We start from the raw sequence: 26,227 nt of genomic DNA on the forward strand, positions 1-26,227 counted from the left end.
ACACACATAATTCGATAATAAAAGTCAAAAGTTAGAATTCAGAATAATTGAATTGAGCTGGTTTCCACTCTAACAGAAGACAGAAAAGAGCCCATCTAGATTTACACACCTGTGGTAATTATTTAAAGGAGCACTCCATTTTTTATCCTTGCAACAGAAGACCAACAGGTTAGTCACTGCATGTTTCTCATACAGTAAAACCACAACCAAATAGGTTTTCTTTACATACAGTTAATGAGTAAAATCTTCCAGTTCCAATCTAAGGTTCACTCCTGAAACAATATTTGCTCTACACTACATGACCTACCAAATACATGCATTACCATTTTTCAGTTTTCTTACGCATAAAGCATATTGAATGCCGCTGTTAAAACCACCATAGTTTTCTTGCAAAATATGGACTTACACTATCTTTAATATCCAACCTAGTAAAGACTGGGGATGCAGAGGTTTACTTGATATGAAATTAATACCCAATCAAGTTTAATGCAAATCTGACCCAAGCAATTAACTATTTCTAAACTAGGTATTTGCAGAACAACTTGCTATGCTGCAGGAACATTGCAATTGTCCACGAATAAAATACAGTCATTTTAAGTAAACCATCGGACCTGGACCAGTTATTGAACGAGGCAGGCATAACACATCCCCAAGCCTCAGTTTTAGCAGGATGTACACTTGACCCGAATCTGACAAACAAAGTTAGTTTCTGATGGTTTTAATTAGAGTAGTCAGGCTCTTATGGGTGTAACAGGAAGTCACATTACTCCAACCAACCATTAAGAGGTGTGGTAAATCATCTAGTGCTTGAAGATTGTCTCCCCCTAGGAGAGGGAGGGAGGGGGAAGGGGAGAGAGGGAGAAGGAGGGAAAAGGAGAAGGAAAGGGAGGGAGAGGGAGGGAGAGGGAGGGAGGGAGAGGGAGGGAGAGGGAGGGAGGGGGAGGGAAGGGGAAGTGGGGGGAAAGGGGGAAGGGAGGTGAAAAGAAAAGAAAACAAAGACAGAAAAGGAAAGAAAGACAGAATGCATAATCAACATACGCCACCCAACAACCCCTAATTTAATCTGAGCCTAATCACGGGACAATTTACAATGACTGGCATGCCTTTGGACTGTGCAAGGAAACCGGACCCCGGGGGAAACCCACGCGGTCATGGGGAGAAGGCACAAACTCCTTACAGGCAGCAAAGGGAATTGAACTGGGTTGCTGTTAACCACTATGCTACCGTGCTGCCCTATAACCATAACAATTACAGCACGGAAACAGGCCATCTCGGCCCTTCTAGTCCATGCCGAACTCTTACTCTCACCTAGTCCCACCGACCTGAACTCAGCCCATAACCCTCCATTCCTTTCCTGTCCATATAGCTGTCCAATTTAACTTTAAACGACAACATTGAACCTGTCTCAACCACTCCTGCTGGAAGCTTGTTCCACACAGCTACCACTCTCTGAGTAAAGAAGTTCCCCCTCATGTTACCCCTAAACTTTTGCCCTTTAACTCTCAATTCATATCCTCTTGTTTGAATCTCGCCCACTCGCAATGGAAAAAGCCTATCCACGTCAACTCTATCTATCCTCCTCATAATTTTAAATACCTCTATCAAGTCCCCCCTCAACCTTCTACGTTCCAAAGAATAAAGACCCAACCTGTTCAACCTTTCTCTGTAACTTAGGAGATGAAACCCAGGCAACATTCTAGTATAAATCCTCTGTACTCTCTCAATTTTCTTGACATCTTTCCTACAAATCAGTGACCAGAACTGTACACAATATTCCAAATTTGGCCTTACCAATGCCTTGTACAATTTCAACATTACATCCCAACTCCTATTTTGAATGCTGATTTATAAAAGCCAGCATACCAAAAGCTTTCTTCACCACCCTATCCACATGAGATTCCATCTTCAGGGAACTATGCACCATTATTCCTAGATCCCTCTGTTCTACTCCATTCTTCAATGCCCTACCATTTACCATGTACAAACCCCATTTCCAGAAAAGTTGGGATATTTTCCAAAATGCAATAAAAACAAAAATCTGTGATGTTAATTCACGTGAACCTTTATTTAACTGACAAAAGTACATAGAAAAGATTTTCAATAGTTTTACTGACCAACTTAATTGTATTTTGTAAATATACACAAATTTAGAATTTGATGGCTGCAACACACTCAACAAAAGTTGAGACAGAGTTAAAATAAGATTGAAAAGTGCACAGAATATTCAAGTAACACCGTTTTGGAAGACTCCATATTAAGCAGGCTAATTGGTAGCAGGTGAGGTATCATGACTGGGTATAAAAGTAGCGTCCATCAAAGGCTCAGTCTTTGCAAGCAAGGATGGGTCGTGGCTCACCCCTTTGTGCCAAAATTCGTGACAGAATTGTTAGTCAGTTCAAAAGAAACATTTCTCAACGCAAGATTCCAGAGAATTTAGGTCTTTCAACATCTACAGTACATAATATTGTGAAAAGATTCAGAGAATTCAGAGATATCTCAGTACATAAAGGGCAAGGTCGGAAACCACTGTTGAATGTGCGTGATCTGCTTCGAGCCCTCAGGCGGCACTGCCTAAGAAACCGTCATGCTACTGTGACAACTACAGCCACCTGGGCTCGGGAGTACTTCGGAAAACCATTGTCACTCAACACAGTCCGTTGCTGCATCCAGAAATGCAACTTGAAACTGTATTATGCAAGGAGGAAGCCATATATCAACTCTATGCAGAAATGCCGACGAGTTCTCTGGGCCCGAGCTCATCTCAGATGGACCGAAAGACTGTGGAACCGTGTGCTGTGGTCAGATGAGTCCACATTTCAGCTAGTTTTCAGAAAAAACAGGCGTCGAGTTCTCCGTGCCGAAGACGAAAACGACCATCCAGGTTGTTATCAGCGAAAGGTGCAAAAGCCAGCATCTGTGATGGTATGGGGGTGCATCAGTGCCCACGGCATGGGTGAGTTGCATGTATGTGAAGGTACCATTGACTCTGAGGCGTATATTAGGATCTTAGAGAGACATATGTTGCCACCAAGGCGACGACTCTTCCCGGGACCTCCATGCTTATTTCAGCAGGACAATGCCAGACCACATTCTACATGGGCTACAACAGCGTGGCTTTGTAGACACAGAGTGCGTGTGCTTGACTGGCCTGCTGCCAGTCCGGATCTATCTCCTATTGAAAATGTATGGAGCATCACGAAGAGGAGAATCAGACAACGGAGACCATGGACTGTTGAGCAGCTGAGGTCTTATATCAAGCAAGAATGGACAAAATTTCCAATTGCAAATCTACTACAATTAGTATCCTCAGTTCCAAAATGATTAAAAAGTGTATTTAAAAGGAAAGGTGATGTAACACAATGGTAAACATGCCTCTGTCCCAACTTTTGCTGAGTGTGTTACAGCCATCAAATTCTAAATTTGTATATGTTTACAAAATACAATTAAGTTGGTCAGTAAAACTATTGAAAATCTTTTCTTTGTACTTTTGTCAGTTAAATAAAGGTTCACGTGAATTAACATATCACAGATTTTTGTTTTTATTGCATTTTGGAAAATATCCCAACTTTTCTGGAAATGGGGTTTGTATGTCCTATTTTGATTAGTCCTACCAAAATGTAGCACCTCACACTTATCAGCATTAAACTCCATCTGCCATCTTTCAGCCCACTCTTCTAACTGGCCTAAATCTCTCTGCAAGCTTTGAAAACCTACTTCCTTATCCACAACACCACCTATCTTAGTATCATCTGCATACTTACTAATCCAGTTTACCACCCCATCATCCAGATCATTAATATATATGACAAACAACATTGGACCCAGTACAGATCCCTGAGGGACACCACTAGACACCGGCCTCCAGTCTGACAAACAGTTATCCACCACTATTCTCTGGTGTCTCCCATCCAGCCACTGCTGAATCCATTTTACTACTTCAATATTAATACCTAACGATTGAACCTTTCTAACTAACCTTCCGTGTGGAACCTTGTCAAAGGCCTTACTGAAGTCCATATAGACAACATCCACTGCTTTACCCTCGTAAACTTTCCTAGTAACCTCTTCAAAAAATTCAATAAGATTTGTCAAACATGACCTTCCACGCACAAATCCATGTTGACTGCTCCTAATCAGACCCTGTCTATCCAGTTAATTATGTATACCGTCTCTAAGAATACTTCCCATCAATTTACTCACCACTGACGTCAAACTCACAGGCCAATAATTGCTAGGTTTACTCTTAGAACCCTTTTTAAACAATGGAACAACATGAGCAAGACGCCAATCCTCCGGCACCATTCCCGTTTCTAATAACATTTGAAATATTTCTTTCAGAGCCCCTGCTATTTCCACACTAACTTCCCTCAAGGTCCTAGGGAATATCCTGTCAGGACCCGAAGATTTATCCACTTTTATATTCCTTAAAAGCGCCAGTACTTCCTCTTCTTTAATCATCATACTTTCCATAACTACCCTTCTTGTTTTCCTTACCTTACACAATTCAACATCCTTCTCCTTAGTGAATACCGAAGAAAAGGAATTGTTCAAAATCTCCCCCATCTCTTTTGACTCCGCACATAGCCGTCCACTCTGATTCTCTAAGGGACCAATTTTATCCCTCACTATCCTTTTGCTATTAATATAACTGTCGAAACCCTTTGGATTTATTTTCACCTTACTTGGCAAAGCAGCCTCATATCTTCTTTTAGCTTTTCTAATTTATTTCTTAAGATTCTTTTTGCATTCTTTATATTCCTCGGGTACCTCATTTACTCCAAGCTGCCTATATTTATTGTAGATCCCCCCTATTTTTCCAAACAAAGTTTCCAATAACCCTTGAAAACAATGGCTCTCTCAAACTTTTAACCTTTCCTTTCAACCTAACAGGAACATAAAGATCCTGTACCCTCAAAATTTCACCTTTAAATGATCTCCATTTCTCTATTACATCCTTCCCATAAAACAAATTATCTCAATCCACTCCTTCTAAATCCTTTCGCATCTCCTCAAAGTTAGCCTTTCTGCAATCAAAAATCTCAACCCTAGGTCCAGTCCTATCCTTCTCCATAATTATATTGAAACTAATGGCATTGTGATCACTGGACCTGAAGTGCTCCTCAAAACACACCTCCATCACCTGCCCTATCTCATTCCCTAACAGGAGATCCAACACTGCCCCTTCTCTAGTTGGTACCTCTATGTACTGCACACATTTTACAAACTCCAAACCATCCAGCCCTTTTATAGAATGGGTTTCCCAGTCTATGTGTGGAAAATTAAAATCTCCCACAATCACAACTTGTGCTTACTACAAATATCTGCTATCTCCGTACAAATTTGCTCCTGCAATTCTCGCTTCCCATTAGGTGGTCTATAATACACACCTTTAAGCGTTACTACACCTTTCCATTCCTCAATTCCACCCAAATATCCTCCCTAGACGAGTCCACTAATCTATCCTGCCACAGCACCGCTGTTATATTTTCTCTGACAAGCAATGCAACACCTCCCCCTCTTGCCCCTCCTATTCTATCACACCTGAAGCAACAAAATCCAGGAATATTTAGTTGCCAATCACACCCCTCCTGCAACCATGTTTCACTAATAGCTACAACATCATATTTCCAGGTATCAATCCATGCTCTAAGCTCATCCACCTTTCTTACTATGCTCCTAGCATTAAAATAGATGCATTTAAGAAACTCTCCATCTCTTACTCTCTGATTATCCCTCATGGTGCAAACAACTTTATTATCTTTTTCTTCCTTCTCCCCTACATCTTCGGTCTGAGCGCTCCCGTTCTCTGTCCCCTGCCTATCCTCCCTCACACACTGTCTACGAGCTTTCTCTGTTCGTGAACTAACCTCTTCTCTCCTAGTCTCTTCAATTTGATTCCCAACCCCCAACCATTCTAGTTTGAAGTCTCCCCAGTAGCCTTCGCAAATCTCCCCGCCAGGATATTGGGCCCCCTTGGATTCAAGTGCAACCCGTCCTTTTTGTACAGGTCACACCTGTGCCAAAAGAGGTCCCAATGATCCAAACACTTGAATCCCTGCTCCCTGCTCCAATCCCTCAGCCACGCATCCTCCACCTCATTCCATTCCTACTCTCACTGTCGCGTGGCACAGGCAGTAATCCTGAGATTACTACCTTTGCAGTCCTTCTTCTCAACTCCCTTCCTAAATCCCTATATTCTCCTTTCAGGACCTCTTTCCTTTTCCTGCCTATGTCATTGGTACCTATATGTACCACGACCTCTGGCTCCTCACCGTCCCACTTCAGGATATCTTGGATGCGATCAGAAACATCCCAGACCCTGGCACCAGGGAGGCAAACTACTATCCAGGCCTCCTGACTGCATCCAAAGAATCGCCTATCTGACCCCCTAACTATCAAGTCCCCTATTACTACTGCCCTCCTCTTCCTTTCCCTACCCTTCTGAGCTACAGGGCCGGACCCTGCGCTGGAGGCACGGCCACTGTTGCTTCCCCAAGGTAAGCTGTACCCCCCCCCCAACAATACTCAAACAGGAGTACTTATTGTTAAGGGGCACAGCCACTGGGGTACTCTCTAGTACCTGACTCTTCCCCTTCCCCTTCCTAACCATGACCCACTTGTCTTCCTCCCGTGGCCCCGATGTGACCACCTGCCTGTAACTCCTCTCTATCAACTCCTCACTCTCCCTGACCAGACGAAGGTCATCAAGCTGCAGTTCCAGTTCCCTAACGCGGTCGATTAGGAGCTGCAGCTTGATGCACCTGGCACAGATGTGGACATCCGGGAGGCTGGGAGACTCCAGGACCTCCCACATCCGACACCGAGAACAACAAGCTGCCCTCACACTCATACCTCCCCCTTTCCTCAAATAACAGGAAAAATTGAAAACCGAACCTACTTTGCCTCACCCGTTTCCGCCTAAGCCCGTGGAGCCAAAGCCCTTGAGCCTTCACTCTGCTTCTGGCTCACTCCACTGCCCGTTGTATAAGGCTGTGTTCCTTTTAAATCTTCCACGCTTCACTGCCCGATGTCACTCACCTGTGCAGTCCCGCCTCTCTTAACTCCGATGAGAAAAAGAAAAATTCAGAATGGCTTCCGCCGCACTCCCGCTCTGATTCTCAGACTTCCTTCTCCGAATTTCATATCGGCATGAAGCAAGTCATGCAGCTAACAGACACTTGAGATATTCATTTTTTAAATGGATAATATTTTAAATTGCTAGATTAATCAATCCAGATTATTTTATGGCCATAGGATTTCAATTCAATGGCAACCATACAAATTAAATTAGGACCAAAATCTAACTCTGAAAATTGAAAGATTGCAGATCCTGGAAATCTGAAATAAAATGAGGAAAATGCTGAAAACACCCAGCAAGTCAGGCCATATCTATGGTAAGTTTGAAGACCTTCTTATAAGAACCCAGATAAAGTCAAATGCTTGTGTGACCCTAGGTTCTTTCTAATAAAGGGCTCTTGAACTCAAAGGTTAGTTCCATTTCTCTTTCCATGTCTGCTGCCTGCCCTGTTAAATTATTCCAATATTTTCTATTTTTGCAAGGGATAGATTTTAAATACAGAGTGTTAAGAATCTTTTAGACAAAGTCTGCAGAGGTACAAACATGAGTACAGTCAAACATTTCAATTAAAATGCACAATGAAAAACAGAGTGGAATTTTCTAATGCTTGCTATTTAAGCAAAGGATTTATGTCGAAATGTAGCTCAATTGTACAGATTGCCTTCAAGACTAAGCTTCACCAAAGCACACTTCGCAATACTTGCTCCTTAATGTTAATATCTCATCAGGCAATCATGTGGCAGCAACTCAATGCATACGAATGTCAAGAGTTTCAGTTGTTTTTCAGACTAAACATCAGAATGGGGAAGAAAGAAAGTTGTATCAGTATCAGAATCACTAACATCAGAGATTCTGGAAGCTTTCAGCAACGAACACAAAATTCTGAAGGAAGTCAGTAGGTCCGGTAACATCTATGCAGGGGAATAAATAGTTAACGTTTTAGGCCGAGGCCCTTCATCAGATTTTGCAGCAGTACACTTGATCCCTTCATCAGTATTCATACAGACCATAAATATTTACGTGAATTTATATACATGGCACTCAATATAAAATAATAAGTTGTCTGAATATCCCGTATATGCGCGGAGCAAGAACGACAGATGTGTAGTATGATTAAATGTTTTCACTGTGTCATGTTAGCAATGCTGGGCAACTTAAAGTGAGGGAGCACAAACCAAGCCCACCATGAGAAAAAGAGAGAGAGAGACCTTCACACATCGGAGGTCCAGTCAGGTCATCACACGATCAATTGGCCTTAATCGATCCGATACAGTTCACTCATAATAAGGCATATGTTACTGAATGCATTGAGGCACAGGCCACTCCAGGCACTGTAACACAACTCTGGTCATGTAAAAATCCCAAATCATTAGTGTGTTCCTGCATGGAATCTTCCTCCTGTAAGATGCCCTTTTGAAATTTGGAGAGAAAGTGAGGGGAGTGGAGGAATGATGGAGGAACCATTCTAATATTACTCCCACACCTCAAGGAATTTGGGCATCATATCACCCCTCCAATCATACACAACAGGGGCTTAGTTAAAAATAAATAATCAGGGAGGAATAAGAGTGCAGGAGAAAAAAGCCAAGTATCAAATATTGGCAGAATCTCAAGGGTGGTAATCTCAGGATTGCTACCTGTGCTATGTGCCAGTGAGGGTAGGAATAGGATGCTCTGGAGGATAAACAAATGGCTGAGGAACTGGTGTAGGGGACAGGGTTTCAGATTTCAAGATCATTGGGACCTCTTCTGGGGCGGGTAGAACCTGTACAAGAGAGACGCGTTACACTTGAACTACAGGGGGATCAATATCCTTTCAGGGAGGTTTGTTAGTGCTATTGGGGAGGCTTTAAACTAGATTTGCAGGGGGATGGGAACCAGTGTGCCAGAGCCGACAGTCTGGCTGGGGTGAAAATAAATGATGTTAAAAGTTCAAGCAAATCCGCTGATAGAAAGGTTGTGAGTGGTGGTAAAAATCTTCTGAGGTGTATATATTTCAATGCTAGGAGTATTGTGGGGAAGGCGGATGAGTTGAGGGCGTGGATTGACACGTGGAATTATGATGTTATAGCAATTAGTGAAACTTGGCTACAGGAGGGGCAGGACTGGCAGCTGAATATTCCAGGGTTCCGATGTTTCAGATGTGATCGAGGCAGAGGAATGAAAGGTGGGGGAGTAGCATTGCTTGTTAGGGAAAATATTACAGCAGTGCTCAGGCAGGACATATTAGACGGCTTGTCTACTGAGTCCATATGGGTGGAGCTGAGAAACAGGAAAGGTATGGCCACATTAGTGGGATTGTATTACAAAACACCCAATAGCCAACGAGGCTTGGAAGAGCAAATCTGCAGAGAGATAGCAGGCAACTGCAGGAAACATAAAGTTGTAGTGGTAGGAGATTTTAATTTTCCATACATTTATTGGGACTCCCATACTGTTAGGGGTCTAGATGGTTTAGAGTTTGTAAAATGTGTTCAGAAAAAGTTTTCTAAATCAATATATAGAGGGACCAACTAGAGAGGATGCAATATTGGATCTCCTGTTAGGAAACGAGTTAGGACAAGTGACGGAAGTCTGTGTAGGGGAGCACTTTGGTTCCAGTGATCATAACACCGTTAGTTTCAATTTGATCATGGACAAGGATAGATCTGGTCCTAGGGTTGAGGTTCTGAACTGGAAGAAGGCCAAATTTGAAGAAATGAGAAAGGATCTAAAAAGCATGGATTGGGACAGGTTGTTCTCTGGCAAAGATGTGATTGGTAGGTGGGAAGCCTTCAAAGGGGAAATTTTGAGAGTTCAGAGTTTGTATGTTCCTGTCAGGATTAAAGGCAAATTGAATAGGAATAAGGAACCTTGGTTCTCAAGGGATATTGCAACTCTGATAAAGAAGAAGAGGGAGTTGTATGAAATGTATAGGAAACAGGGAGTAAACCAGGTGCTTGAGGAGTATAAGAAGTGCAAGAAAATACTTAAGAAAGTAATCAGGAGGGCTAAAAGAAGACATGAGGTTGCCTTGGCAGTCAAAGTGAAGGATAATCCAAAGAGCTTTTACAGGTATATTAAGAGCAAAAGGATTGTAAGGGATAAAATTGGTCCTCTTGAAGATCAAAGTGGTCGGCTATGTGCGGAACCAAAGGAAATGGGGGAGATCTTAAATAGGTTTTTTGCATCTGTATTTACTAAGGAAACTGGCATGAAGTCTATGGAATTGAGGGAATCAAGTAGTGAGATCATGGAAACGGTACAGATTGAAAAGGAGGAGGTGCTTGCTGTCTTGAGGAAACTTAAAGTGGATAAATCCCCGGGACCTGACAGAGTGTTCCCTCGGACCTTGAAGGAGTCTAGTGTTGAAATTGCGGGTCCCTGGCAGAAATATTTAAAATGTTGCTGTCTACGGGTGAGGTGCCGGAGGATTGGAGAGTGGCTCATGTTGTTCCGTTGTTTCAAAAAGGATCAAAAAGTAATCCGGGAAATTATAGGCCGGTGAGTTTAACGTCGGTAGTAGATAAGTTATTGGAGGGAGTACTAAGAGACAGAATCTACAAGCATTTGGATAGACAGGGACTTACTAGGGAGAGTCAACATGACTTTGTGCGTGGTAGGTCATGCTTGACCAATCTATTGGAGTTTTTTGAGGAGGTTACCAGGAAAGTGGATGAAGAGAAGGCAGTGGATATTGTCTACATGGATTTCAGTAAGGCCTTTGACAAGGTCCCGCATGGGAGGTTAGTTAGGAAAATTATATATGGAGAGGTGGTAAATTAGATTAGACATTGGCTCAATGGAAGAAGCCAAAGAGTGGTGGTAGAGAATTGCTTCTCTGAGTGGAGGCCGGTGACTAGTGGTGTGCCACGGGGATCAGTGCTGGGTCCATTGTTATTTGTCATCTATATCAATGATCTGGATGATAATATGGTAAATTGGATCAGCAAATTTGCTGATGATACAAAGATTGAAGGTGTAGTAGACAGTGAGGAAGGTTTTCAGAGCCTGCAGAGGGACTTGGACCAGCTGGAAAAATGGGCTGAAAAATGGCAGATGGAGTTTAATACAGACAAGTGTGAGGTATTGCACGTTGGAAGGACAAACCAAGGTAGAACATACAGGGTTAATGGTAAGGCACTGAGGAATGCAGTAGAACAGAGGGATCTGGGAATACTGATACAAAATTCCCTAAAAGTGGCGTCACAAGTAGATAGGGTCGTAAAGAGAGCTTTTGGTACATTGGCCTTTATTAATCAAAGTATTGAGTATAAGAGCTGGAATGTTATGATGAGGTTGTATAAGGCATTGGTGAGGCCGAATCTGGAGTATTGTGTTCAGTTTTGGTCACCAAATTACAGGAAGGATATAAATAAGGTTGAAAGAGTGCAGAGAAGGTTTACAAGGATGTTGCCAGGACTTGAGAAACTCAGTTACAGAGAAAGGTTGAATAGGTTAGGACTTTATTCCCTGCAGCGTAGGAGAATGAGGGGAGATTTGATAGAGGTGTATAAAATTATGATGGGTATAGATAGAGTGAATGCAAGCAGGCTTTTTCCACTGAGGCAAGGGGAGAAAAAAACCAGAGGACATGGGTTAAGGGTGAGGGGGGAAAAGTTTAAAGGGAACATTAGAGGGGGCTTCTTCACACAGAGAGTGGTGGGAGTATGGAATGAGCTGCCAGATGAGGTGGTAAATGCGGGTTCTTTTTTAACATTTAAGAATAAATTGGACAGATACATGGATGGGAGGTGTATGGAGGGATATGGTCCGTGTGCAGGTCAGTGGGACTGGGCAGAAAATGGTTCGGCACAGCCAAGAAGGGCCAAAAGGCCTGTTTCTGTGCTGTAGTTTCTATGGTTTCTATGGTAAATCAGTTTCATCCTCAAAAAGATTAAATCGCATTGTTTAATCTAACATCCAAATACTGTTACCTTGGAGGAATAGTTATTTATTTATTTAGAGATACAGCGCAGAAGATGTAAGTAATAAAGTCAATTCAATTCAATTCAGAAGCTTCTCAAGTCAAACCCTATGTTCCTGTCATGAGAGGTGGGAATGGGTAAGGGTGGCCAACAGGGCTCTGGTGATGTTGTTCAGTGGATACAATAGATTACAGAAACATTGATGAACTCCAACCTTACCATCAACTTTGGGAGATCGTCAATGGCCTCTGCTCCACTGGGACCTAAGGGCCCAAGAAGACAGTGCAGATCAGGCTTTTCCAGCCTAATGAGCTGTGCTACCCAGCAACCTACCTATTCAACACTAGCCTAATCACAGGACAATTTACAATGACCAATAAATCTACTAACTGGTATGCCTTTGGACTGTGGGAAAAAACTGGAGCACCTGGAGGAAACCTATGTGGTTATGGGGAGATTGTATGAACTATTTACAGACGGCACCGAATTGAACTCTGACGCCCCAAGTTGTAATAGCACCGCAATAACCTCTCTGCAGAGTGACGCAGCAGAAGTTTAAATAAGTGCAATTATTTTATAATTCTCTACAATTCCAAGCAGAAACTACTGCATCCTTTGGGGAACATGAGGTAGATTCAAAATGTATTCAGCCCAAAAGATTGCTAAGGAATCAATCGTATTTCTGCAAACTGCATATTGGCCACGAATTACTGACAAGCACAAGGAAAGGTCAAAGGGGAGGCAAAATGAAACAGCACCAGTTTCCCTTGAAATCTAGAAAAACATTTTTAACCACAAGTGTCTTTAATGAGGTCCAGACTGTGAATTAAGTTTTCAATACGGTGTCAGAAGTCCGTCCCTCCACTCAGCTTGATGCTTCCTCTTAATCAGTACTTCACTGAACTGTATTGTTTAGACGGTTCAGTCAAGAAAGTTCTATATGAGGGCTCTAAATCAATTAAAATGAAACTTGCTTCCCATTCTCTTCTGCAGGAACTTTTATTCAAAGCTAAACTTGCAAATGGATTCCAATACTATCGTATGGCAACCTGGGAAGAGGAAGGGAGAAGCCAGGCTTGACATTTCACAGAGAAGCCGTGCTGGGTGCAGAGTTGCACCAGCGCAGGTTGAGTAATAGCACACACACGTTTAACCTCGGTTTATTGGAAGAGCAGGAGAAAACTGCAATGTCATAAACAGGTTTACAATAAATGTGGTCTTGTTGACTGCAGCACACAACACAGTACAAATATGGCATTCATTGTTAAACTTTTAATGGATGTTGGACCGAACTGTACTTGCTAGCAATACTGCTACTAATTTCTTCACATCCGGACAGCGTACTGTGCTCTTACTTCCCTTTTACTAAAACCTCAAAATTAACAAGTGACAGCACAACAGATGAACTTGATTGGTTTTGAGTGTTAACTCCATTACTAACAGTGACAATAAATGCAAAGTGATCAATCTCACAGGAATCTCCGCTTCAACGTGTAGTGCCCAGCAAAGGTCGTACTAGAGGCATCCTTCAAACTCCAGATCCAAGCTCTCTGTGGTAAGTGTTTTCAAGAGCATGAGTGATTGTGTTTTGATAGATGCACTGATGAACTTCCTCACAGAAGAATGGAGCACTCAGTTTTGAATGTGACTATACAAGAAGGCGAATGCAGAGTGAACAGTGTGTCAACTGAGTGAGGCAACAAGCGATGTAAGTAAAAGGCGCAGAGACTAATGAGTGGAGATTTGGAGGAATGGAGGTAAATGAGAGAAGTAAACAGACCTCGGCTCGGTGGGGATGGCCCACAGTGTATGGCTCTTCTGCTTCTGAAGAGCTGGGGGCTGGGTTGAGTGAGGAAGCCCCTCGTGTAGCAGCATACCACCCCAGAGTGAGCAATGCTATTGATGTGTAGGAATGTAAAGGAGGGGCTCCCAACCTGGGCATAATAAAGGTTAGGAACCCCTGACTAAAAGCATTGATTATGTTTAAAGAATGAAAAGGCATTGCACGGTTTAATCTCATAAATACTTTTTCTGAATAAAGTTTATTTTGAGAAAAATGCCCTTTACGAAATAACAACCTAATGTGGTTATCTGATTATAGTATCATTCAAATTACTAGAGATAGATGGGGTGCAGGGAGTTTGGTGGCAGATTGCTTTAGAATTCAAAGTTATTGTAAACCTAAGAAAGATCAATTCTACATCAAATCCACTTCATGGTGCCAATCTTAAAAACACTGCTTATGGTTGTTTCTACACAGTATTATTCTGAATACAAGTCAGATATAAAGTAAACTGCTGATAAAAAATAACAGTTTCATTCTCCATTGAAACTAATTTATCGTGGTGATTTATATGTAAATAGAGTCATATAATGCCATTAATTCAAACCTCTCTCAGACACTCAGTATAAATGACTGATTTTTACTTTTAAGAACAGTGGGAGCAGTGCAGCCAAACACAGCAGTTGTTCACATCAAACTGCAGCCCTAACAACAAGGAAATGTCAGGGCAATCACGCCCTTCCCCCCCCCAATGGCACGCTTTCTTTATCAATGAGAAGCAATTTGGTTTTCTTTGCAATTTGAAGTGTTTATAATAATGTCACCAATGTTCTGGCTCACTGGTTACACTTTCACCTCTCTGTCATAAAACTGTGTGTACAAATCCCATTCTCAGCACTCAAGCACTTAATAATTGCTAAGCAACACATGTACACAATGCTGGAGAAACTCAGCAGGTCAGGCAGCATCTATGGAAAAAGCAAACAGTTGATGTTTTGGGCCAAGACCCTTCATCATGCATTTCACATTAATGCTTTTCCATAGATGCTGCCTGACCTGCTGTGTTCCTCGAGCACTGTGTGTGTATTGCTTTGGATTTCCAGTGTCTACTGATTTTTTTGATGTTCTTAATACTTGCTAATGCAGTATGGTACACTACTAAAGAAATGTTTACTGATGAAGGGTCTCAACCTGAAACGTCAGCTCTTCATTCCTCTCCAGAGATGCTGCCTGACCTGAGTTTTTCCGGCGCCTTGTGTGCGTTGCTCTAGACACAGCATCCACTGAACCTCTTGTGTTCATTATTATCAAAGTGTTATCTTCCTGTCAAAGAAAACTCATGACTTCTCTTTTGCTAGTTGCAAAAGGAACCCATGACAATATTATTCAGCCATTACCTCACGTTTGTGGGTCCTTAAGATATCCATTTTCTGTGCAATCAAACGACGAGTTCAAAAAGGAAATATACGAACAGTGGAAGTGTCCTGAAGTCTCCAGAGGTGGTTAAGGGGAATCATAAACACAAGAGATTCTGTAGATGTTGGAAATTTTGAGCAACACATACAAAATGTTGGATGAACTCAGTAAGACAGACAGCATCTAAGGAGGGGAATAAATAGTTGATTTTTCTGGTTGAGACCTTTCATCAGCACTGAAACATCAATCGTTTATTCCCCTCCATAGGAGCTGCCTAGGTTCCTCCAGCATTTTCTGCGTGTTGCTCTGTATCAGAATCAGGTTTATTGTCACTGTCCTATATGAGGTGAAATGAGTTATTTTGCACCAGCAGTACAGTGCTATATAAATCATTGACTATCTTGGAAATTTTGCCACTGACAATTTTTGAAATGTGACAATGGGAGTAATTAACAGTGGTCATGTCTGTCACACAAGATTTAATTCCCTCTCTGACAAACACCTTGTATAATTTAAACTTGAACTTCACATATGGACTTTGAGAGCTAGGGAAAATAGGGGCTGGAAAAGTGATACAAAATTATGCATTATTGCAATGGTACATGAATGGATGAATTAAATGTGCAATGAAACTGCCTGCATGTACTTTTTGTGCAGCCATTAACAGTTTAGGGAAGTGACATTGATGTCAGCCATTTTGTAGAAGCTGCATTGTAGATTCCTGTCACGAAGCACCTTTCCACAATTAGACCTTAGAAACAGTAAAATCAAATAATCAACTTTTCCTAAGCCACATGCACTTTGCAGCCAACTGTATGTCGGTAGTATCATCTGAAACTTAATGCTGCTCAATCAATTCAAGTCAATGCAAATTATTGCAATAAACCAAGTATTAAGAAGTAATAATAGTCAATATAATACTGGCTTATGAGACAGCATTTAAAATATGTTACCAAAGGCTCCTGCAAATTTCTACTGAGGTACAATGGAGAGCATGCTCACTGGCTGCATCATCAGTTGGTATGGAGGGGCCACAGCACAGGACTGGAAAAATCGGTAGAGAGTTCTAAACTCAGCCAGCTCCACCACGGGCACTAGCCTCCTCAGTATCAAGGAGATCTTCAGAAAGCGATGCCTCAAAATGGAGGCATCCACCATTGAGGACCACACCTCTTCTCATTACTACCACCAGAGAGGAGGAACAGGGTCCTGAAGACACACACTCAACATTTTAGGAACAGATTCTTCCCCTCCACTATCAGATTTCTGAACAGTCCATTAATCCATCAACACTTCCTCAGTAATTTTTGCTCTCTTTTCGCACTACTTATTTTATCTTCTTTATTATATACTTTTTATTATAATTTGTAGTATATATTTTATATAACCAAGTCCTCTCAAACAGAGTACTTTGCCAGCTGAAATTAGAAAGCTATTTTCCCAATAGCTAGGTTACCTGAACAGAAGTAATATGCACGATGTTTAAAAATGCATCATCATTATTGGAAACACAAAAAAAAACTGCCGATACTGGAAATCCAGAGCAGCACACACAAAATGCTGGAGGAACTCAGCAGGTCAGGCAGCATCCATAGAAAAGAGTACACAGTTGACTTTTCAGGGCGAGAGCCTTCTTCAGGACTGGGGGAAGGTTGTAACATGTATGAATGAAAAGGTGGTGGGAGGCATCTCCCCCCTTCCCTCTCAGTTCTGGAGAAGGGTCTTGGCCTGAAACTTCAACTCTTTACTCTTTTCCTTTGATGCTGCCTGACCTGCTAAGTTCCTTCTCTTCACTATTGGACGCATTAAGTTTTCATTTGTAAGTGATGCAGCAATGATGCAGGTATATATTCTAAGTCTGACTTTCACTGCAGGGAATATGTCTAAAGAGTCACTCGGAAACTGCAGTATATCACACAAAAAAGTGCTTACAGTCTATTATTCAATTTCTTCATGCTGAAATTCTGTCAGCACTGGTTAGAAGTATTTGAACAAACAAATACTGTAGGGTTGAGTGTCGAAGTACGATAAGAGACCTATAACATTATTTAAAACACATTTAATGTCCTGTAACATTCGGTAATTATTATACCAATAGTAGTAGTAACAAATTATGGACTAAATCACTTTATTGGTGTGCTGACCTGACAGATCTGCAGCAGGCTGCCAATGCAGTACTTTCAGCCTTGGCCACAATCCATACTGCAAACCTGTTGACTTGCACAAAGCAGATAGCATCGCGGTTCCGGAATAGACCATCAGATTACAACTAGAGATTGAAATCAAGTGTGAAAATAGGGCCCCAAAGCCAGCAGTATGATTAGGATATTCACCTAATTTCAGGAAATGAAATCATGACAGAAGTTTCAAAATGAGTTGAAAGCTCTTTGTGCAACTCTTGCCAAAGGAGAGACTGCAGTGATCTGTATTCTCTTACTGATGGCTGAAAACACAATAATAATTCAGTTCTTTCCATAAAATATTTTATTGTTAGCATCTCATGTAGGAAGGATAAGTAAATAGCAGACACAAAATGACTTCAATATGCTGTGCATATTATTACACTTTTGTTGAAAAGGCAAGTTAAGGTCCTATACAAAATTCAAAAAATAGGATGCCAAAAGAGCATATAGACAAGGTCAGAGAGTGGGCAAGGTAATGGCAAATACAACGCAAGCGAATCTCCCTCCCCCACCCCACCCAACTCCAAGATGTACCCAACTGCTACTCTTTCTCCTAGTTCTTTTGTTCCTTCATTTTCAGCCACAGATCCTCCTAAAAGCAAGAAAAATTAACTCGGGTAATTAGGAAAAGAAGGGGTCCTCTTCTGGATCAACATGGTTGTCTATGAGTAGAGCCACACGAGATGAGGAGCTGTTAAATGAATATTTCTTATCAGTATTTGCCATGGAAGCTAAGGGATTGCACTGTAAAATGGTAAAACTTGGTAAGTTAAACCAAGCAGGACTTACTAAGCAAATGAAAAAGTTGTAGAACAGAAGGGCCTAAGGTTACATGTACAGAGTGGTGGCACAGGGAGACGGGGTGATGAAGAAGGCGTTTGGCATGCTTGCCTTCAGTAGTCAGGGGACTGAGTACAGAAGTTGGGATGTCACGTTGCAACTGTGCAAGTGCACCCACGCTGTCGTAGTGTGCTCAGTTCTGATTGCCCAGCTATAAGAAGGATGCTATTAAGCTGCAAAGGGTGCAGAAAAGATTTACAAGGATGTTACTGGAACAGGGGGACTTAGTAATAAGGGGTACTTATAAAAGAGAGTGGTTGTAGACTCTTAAATAGAGATATGGGTGATATAAAAAATGGAGGGCTATGTCAGAGAGAAGAGTTTGGTTGAGTTTAGAGTTGATAAAAGGATCAGCATAACATCGTGGGCCAAAGGGCCTGTACTGTGCTGAGGTGGATAGGCTACAACTTATAGGCATAGATAAGGTGGATGGTTAGTCTTTTTCCCAAGGTTGGGGAGTCTAAAACTAGAGCATGTAGATTTAAGGTGAGATCCGGGGAAGATTTAAAAGGGAGCTGAGGGGAAACTTTTTCCACACTGAGGGTAGTAGGTACAGGAATAGGAACGAGTTGCCAGAGGAATATTTCAAATAAAAAAAACACTTAGACAGATACATGGACAGAAAAAGTTTACAGGGGTATAGGCCAAGTACAGGCAAACAGGTATCTTAGCCGGCATGGGTGAATTGTGCCAAGGAGTCTTTTTCCATGCTGTACAACTCTATAACAATCCCGAATGGTTTCAGATTCTGCCCAACAGTAGTTCTTCCTAAGTTTAAAATCAATCTACTGTGAGGACCATGCGTAAGCAGTTCATTACAAAGTTGCTGACTAAATAAACGCTTCTGAAGATGGAATCAGTACATACAAAATACAGGATTTTTTTTCAGAAGGAGGGCACCAATTTACTCATGACTACTGGCCAATAAAAAGTGGAAATTCTGGAATTAGCTATCCAAAGAGTAGGAATGGAACATCTTAAGACATGCAATTTTAAAATGTTGATTACCAACCAATACTATCTTCCAATGATATTCAAAGGGGAACAGCTACTCAAAGGGGAAGTACAATTAATGCTGTGTCTGAGTGTGTACTGAGAAGCTGTTGAGTTATCTCTGTCCTCTATTCAGGAAAAGCTAGCCAGTGCACAAACACAAGAGATTCGGCAGATGCTGGAAATCCAGAATAACATACATAACATGCTAGAGGAACTCAGAGGTTAGGCAATACCTTCCGGATAAAGAAATTCTTCCTCATCTTTGTTCTAAAGGGACGTCCCTCTATTTTGAGGATGTGCCTCTGGTCCTAGACTCATCCACCACCCACTTTATGAAACATTTGTTTATGTTTCAATGAAATTCCACTGCCTCCCCCCCCATGCTTATAAATTCTAGAGAGTACTGGCCCACAGCCATCAAACACTCCTCATACTTTACCCCTTCCAATCCTGCAATCATTCTTGTTAACCTCCTCTGGATCTTCTCCAATGCCAGCACAACTTTTCTTCGATAAGGCTCAAAACTGATCATAATGCTCTGTGTTGTTTGACCAATCCCTAAAAAGCCTCAGCATTGCATCCTTGCTGTTATATTCTAGTCCTCTTGAAATGAATGCTAATATTGCATTTGTTTTCCTTACCACTGATTCAACCTGCAAGTTAACCCTTAGGGAATCCTTCACAAGGACTCCTAAGTCCATTTACAACTCTGATGTTTGAATTTTCTCCCCATTTAGAAAATAGTATATACTGTAATTCCTTCTACCAAAATGCTTGGCCATACACTTCCCTACACTATATTCTACCTGTCACTTCTTTGCTCATTCTCCCAATCAGTCTAAGTTCTTCTGCACACTCACTTTATCCTCAGAGCCAGATGGTCCTGATTACATAGTGTAACAAAACTGTCAATAGCTTACCCCTACTTCCATGTGCACAAGAGAGGGAGAGAACTGAAAATAATGGCCCAGATAAAACTGTGTTCTAACTCTGCTTTGTGTTAAACTATTAACTTTTAAAGTTAGTCTATTCCATGGAGATTTAAGATTTTAAAATATGAAAATATAAAATTATCTAAACAGGGATAAAGCAATTAAAGTCATTCATGGAACAAAAACATTAAATAATTAAAAAATGTGAACTATCTTATTGTTACCTTCCTCCTCTTGGCTGTAAAATTTCCACTGAGTAAGTGAAGCATTAAAGCACATCTGTGCTTTACCTCTGGACCTACTTAAATCAAATCCTGTACCCACTGCCACATACATGAGTATGTGTCAGGAACTCAAAATGAAACTACTCTCACTTATTAGCAGAACTTGGTATTTCAAACATCATTACTGTCACAAGTTTAAAAAAAAAACAACTGCCACATTTAAACCAGCTTAATAATGGGATGAAACTTAAGAAATTGGGTCAATAAGATGTGGGCAGCCCATAGCTCCATCTAAATATGTCTCAGCTTTAAATATAAATATTTTTGTGACATTTATACATAAAAATACTGAAAACCAGTTCTTAATTCTTCCAGATAATAAGAAGTCTTCAGCAAGCTGTTCTATGCTTCGAAATCCTCTGCCTTAAGAAATAGCATGGAAGCAATCCAGTTGACCCTACTGGCACTACTAGTAAATGGCCTGATGGGTTCAAATACCACAGCAAATTTCAGTACAATAATTGTTCAAAGGACTTCATTAGTTCAAAACACAACTATGCCAATGTCTCCAACCAATGCAAATGGACTGCCAAATGGCAACGACAACATCACTTCCAGTTTGACGAATTTGATGTCTTCCACAACTTCGCAAATGATAACGTTATCATCCAAACCATCTACTTCAAGTCTGGCCTCTCAGTCAACTTCAAATGTGATGACAATTAATCCATCTACTAAGTTTCTGACAACTACACCGGTGATGAGTAAGTCAATTATGAGGAAACAAAACAATGATGACAATCTGAATGCAAGCATGATTATTGCTTGCATCATAGGTGGACTATTGCTACTTCTGGTGGTCTGCATAATTGGCATACTCTTGATGAAAAGATATTTAAGAACAAATACAGCGCAGGACATCTCCTGGGCAGGAACTTGCCCAGGACCAGTTGGTGGTGAAGATACTGATCACGTAGCTGAAGACTGTGATCCTAATTCTGCTGCAGTAAAACGCCCCTCACTCACCACCTTTCTAACCAAAAAGTCAAAACGCGATTCCTTACTGGATCAATATGACATGGAGGTACAGGAGGTTCAAGGGATCAACAATTTAGCTTCAACAGAGACTGAAGAAGAGACACTGCCTGAAGTCATAAAAGACAATGACAAAGAAAAAGAACCACTAGTTTTAACTGAAGCACCAAGTCAAGAATTCCCACCACCGTCTGAGACACAGCCTCCGCTGGGTGAAGGTGACCAGCAAGCTCCAGCACTCGCAACAGACGCAGAAACTTCAAAGTCGTCACAAGATGTCCCTGAAACATTTTCAAACAATAATGATTTTCCTCCTCCACCAATGGAATTTTTGGATCTTGTGAATGATTCTGATTTGCCTCCGCCTCCCTGAGTAGAGATCAGAAGTACCAGGTGTTTGCTTTAGCTCTCTCAAGTGTATTGAAGAAGACCCAGTGTACTATCTTCTGAAGCTATAAGTAAAAGCTGGTTCTCTGCGGTAAATGCTTCCGTGCATTAGCATTTGATCACTATGTTTTAAAATTAGATGTGATAAAATTATGTACTATACCTAAAGTACAAAACACAGCATCTTTCCAATATGCAAATTAGATCACGAACAGAGGTGCAGCATTTGCTCTGCATTGCAATCTTGCTGCTGCATTTCTGCTTTTGGCTCGATTAAAACAATAGATAAATAATTCTGTCTTATTTCAATTTTCGCAGATTGAAGTCTATTCTTACAATTTTTTATTTCACTCCCACGTCCCTGTACTAAAGACAATTAGCTAACACTGGAGAATCTCAGCATGTTTGTCTTCAGCAATTCCACCTTCAGCAGTAATCCTATGTACAGTCTGTAAATGAAATTCTGAACCATCATGCTACAGCAAATGCAGTATTTCCTCTATTTAAATGGCAAAGCAATTTTAAGGCAACAAATAAAAAAAAAGACTTTGCTTACAGTTTCCTAAGTTGTATTCAAGATTTTTGCTATAGGCTGACTTGATTCCGTAAATGCAATATTAAGTCTAGTATCCCAAAACGGGAAAACCTTTTATTTTTTAATTGTTTTGCAAACTTATGGCATTAAGAATACTTTTAGAGATGGATTCAAACTTTGTTTTTCTGATTTCATCACATGGCATCATCAGAGCCATATGGCCTCCATCTTACCCATTATTCCTTCCAAAAGGTATTATTAGGCTTGCTTTATTTCTTCATTTGAAGTTTTCGTTTGTGCCAAAATTACATCCAATGAATCTGTGTTTTCACCTGTCTGCCAATTCTCCTTTTAACCAATACTCACATTTATATTCAAGAAAAAATCCGAGTCTAAAACTAACAGGAGAGCAACACACACAAAATCCTGGAGGAACTCAGCAGGTTAGGCAGCATTTATGGAAAAGAGTACAGTCAACGTTTTGGGCTGAGATCCTTCATCCAACAGGATCCCATCCCCAAGCACATCTTTCCCTTTCTCCCACTTTTTGCTTTCCACAGGGATCGCTTCCTACACAACTCCATTGTCCATTCATTCCTCCCCACTGATCTCCCTCCAGGCATTTATCCTTGTGAACAGAACAAGTGCTACACCTGTCCTACACTTCCTCCCTCACTATCATTCAGGGCCCCAAACAGCCCTTCACACTTTACCTGTGAGTGTGATGGGATCATCTACTGCATCCAGTGCTCCAGGTGTGGTCTCCTGTATATCGGTGAGAATTGACGCAGGTTAGGAGATCACTTTGCCAAGCACCTACACTCCGTTTGCCAGAAAAATAACGGGATCTCCCACTGGTGCTCACTTTAATTCCACTTCCCATTCCCATTCTGACATGTCAGTCCATGGCCTCCTCAGCTGCTGTGATGAGGCCACACTCAGATTGGAGGAGCAACACCATATATTCCGTCTGAGTAGCTGGCATGAACATCGATTTCTCGAACTACTGGTAAAGCCCCCCTTCCCCTGCCTTCACCATTCCCCATTCCTATTTCGCTCTCTCACCATATCTCCTTACCTGCCTCACCTCCCTCTGGTACTCCTCCCCTTTTTCTTTCTTCCGTGGCCTTCTGACCTCTCCTCTCAGATTCCCCCTTTTTCAGCTCTGCATCTCTTATACCAATAAACTTCCTGCTCTTTACTTCACCTCTCCCCACCCCCCTCCTGGTTTCACCCATCACCTTGTGGTTCTTCCTCCCTTCCCCCCACTTTCTTATTCTGACCCCTCATCTTTTTTTCCAGTCCTGATGAAGGGTCTCAGCCTGAAACGTCGACTGTACTCTTTTCCATACATGCTGCCTGGCCTGCTGAGCTCCTCCTGCACTTTGTGTGTGTTACTCGCATTTACATTCCAACCCTACCTCCAGCAACACCCACCCGGAGAGAGATCTGATCTCAGTTCAGGGATTTGTGTATACTCTTCATATACCAATGGTAATGAAGGGGGGATTGGAACTGGTATACATGTACTGAAGTACAGTAAAAAGCTTATATTGCATACTGTTCATATAGATCCAACAATTACACAGTGCATTCAGATAGAAGGTGGTAAAACAATGATAATGTATGGAGCTAAAATGCATGGTAGCATAGTGGTTAGCACAATGCTTTACCCGGGTTCAATTCTCACCTCTGCCTGTAAGGAGTTTGTACATTCTCCCCGTGACCGTGTGAGTTTCCCCTGGGTGCTCCAGTTTCCTCCCACAGTCTAGAGACGTACCGGATTGGAGGTTAATTGGTCCTTGTAAATTGTCTCACGATTGGGCTAGGATTAAATCAGGGGATTGCTGGTTGGCACGGCTTGATGGGCCTGAAGGGCATATTCCGCTTAGTATTTCAATAAATGAAAAAATTATGCAATCAATAAAATGAAAGCAACAAATTTTCAGAATGGGCTTGAGGACTGTCACAGAAAGTACAGTGCAGGTAAACAACCCTGAATGCTATCAATACATTTGATACCACTATAAATTTGGCCCACCTACAGTTTTTGAGAGCACAAACATAAATTAGTTAAATAAAGAGAGGCAATGCTTCAAGTTGAAGGATGAAAACAAAAGCACTGGAGTTATTAGGAAGGTTATGATGGGGCAGTTATAATGTAAGATCCACAGACCCAAGATCATAAGGAGGTAGATTCTGATGGGTGAATTTAATCTCAGTTGCCTGCATAATTATATGCCAGATAACCTCTGGCTGCTAATTATGTACATGTCAAAACTTTTGGGGAGAGCAAGGTATAAATATTAGTTCATTTACTCAATGCTCTTCCAACTTTAGGCACTTGGGATAAATCCATGAAAACGCATGTGATTGTTGCTAGCATGTCGTAGAAACAGCAATGAGCCTTAGAAGTTTTAACTAAGCTTGCACGATTGTAAGAATATTTCATTTTAGAGTTCCACTGAGTCCAATTTGACGGTAGTTGAGACAAATTAAGCAAAAGATTTTTGGCACTGCAACAGGGAACTACTGCTTGGAATTCTATGCCGTACATTCCCCCAGGACAATATAGTGCCAGTCCCGTCTTTGGTTTAGACTGATTACTATTTTCCCCCCCAAGGGACAGGTGTAGAGAGTACATTAATTTCCTCAGCACCATCCCACCCCCAATTTGCCACAGAAAATGATTTGCACAATCAATGTGGTGTGGTCAAAGCTCACAATTTCCTGTTTTCATTTAGGAAAATAAATATTCCTTGCTGTGATGATTTCCATTTTACTCCCCATTTAAACCTTTTAAAATCATAAGGAGTTCAGATGATCCCAGTTAAAAAAAAGGGCACAGTGGACAGAGAATGCATTTCAAAACTACTACTTAATAAGCATTTTGGTGTTACACTAAATCTGTACATTTGTTAATCTGCATATAAGTAGCACCAAGTTTTGTTACTGCATAACAAAAAATGTAATAAAGGCAACAAGACTGTTAACTTGAGTCTTTCTTAAATGTTTCTCAAATTAGACAAATAGAATGCTCCTCTGCACAAACTTGATGGCATTTCAGTTTGAACTCCACATTATCTTAAATGTTGGGAAGATTACAAATTAGAGTATATACTCAGGAACTAACTTAAACTCAGAATTGTTGCACTATCCAACAGTGTAGCCATGCCAACTTTAAATTAATTCCAATGAAAGTACTACATTTCATGTGGTTAAAATAAACAAATTTTCAAAATGGGCTTGGGGAGTGCTGCGTAACCTGTTTGTTTGACAGTCCTTTTAATGAGCCCATATTATATAAAATTACAAAGTACTTTCCAGGTCATTAAAAAAAGTTTCTAATTATACAGATGAGATGAGCCATGAGGATGCATGGAGAAAAATTTCGAACTGAAACATCGGGGTTAATAATATAAGACAGAGGAGCATTAGATAGCTCCTTGAGCTCACTCCATCTGTGCAAGGAAATCACAGTTGAGCTGATGTTTGGTGTTGACATTACTTTCTTGTCCAATCACTGCACAGTTGGACTCCCCTATAATTCAAAAGTTTCAGCTTTTACTGGATCAATAACACACCAATTTTGAAGATTTATCTTCTTCAATGGCAAAAATTCTTCACTCATCTCAATCCTATTTGGCCAGCCAAAAGAATGAGAGACGACTTGATAAAGGCAGAAGAGGACAAGAGGTGACTTGATAAGAGGTGTATAAGATGATGAGGTACAAATCAAGTGGATATCCAGAGATCTTTTTCCAGGGCAGAAATGGCTAATGCGAGGGTGCATAATTTTAAGGTAATTGGAGGCAAATATATATGAGCTATCAAAGGTAGTACTTTTTTAAACAGAGAATGGCAAGTGCATGGAACGCATTGTCAGGGGCGGTGGTAGAGGGACATACTTG

General features: G+C 41.2%; 2 protein-coding genes across 11 annotated transcripts in view; one reads left to right on the forward strand and one right to left on the reverse strand.

The window, feature by feature from the left end:
- The window catches only part of nf1a (neurofibromin 1a), a 385,105-nt gene that overhangs the window by 115,995 nt on the left and 242,883 nt on the right, over window positions 1–26,227 (reverse strand). The gene's annotated exons all lie outside the window — the stretch shown is intronic.
- Window positions 6,972–25,309, forward strand: LOC134336666 (uncharacterized). Of its 2 annotated transcripts, XM_063031013.1 has the most exons (3): window positions 6,972–7,394; window positions 12,979–13,540; window positions 20,735–25,309. In XM_063031013.1, the coding sequence occupies exon 3, from the start codon at window positions 20,796–20,798 to the stop codon at window positions 21,765–21,767; it is 972 nt and encodes a 323-aa protein (XP_062887083.1). In that variant the 5' UTR covers window positions 6,972–7,394; window positions 12,979–13,540; window positions 20,735–20,795; the 3' UTR covers window positions 21,768–25,309. The 2 variants fall into 2 exon arrangements, with proteins under 2 accessions (XP_062887083.1, XP_062887084.1); XM_063031014.1 differs by lacking the exon at window positions 6,972–7,394 and having other exon boundaries at window positions 12,912–13,540.

This window comes from Mobula hypostoma, chromosome 23 (assembly GCF_963921235.1).
Source record: "Mobula hypostoma chromosome 23, sMobHyp1.1, whole genome shotgun sequence".
NCBI lineage: Eukaryota > Metazoa > Chordata > Chondrichthyes > Myliobatiformes > Myliobatidae > Mobula > Mobula hypostoma.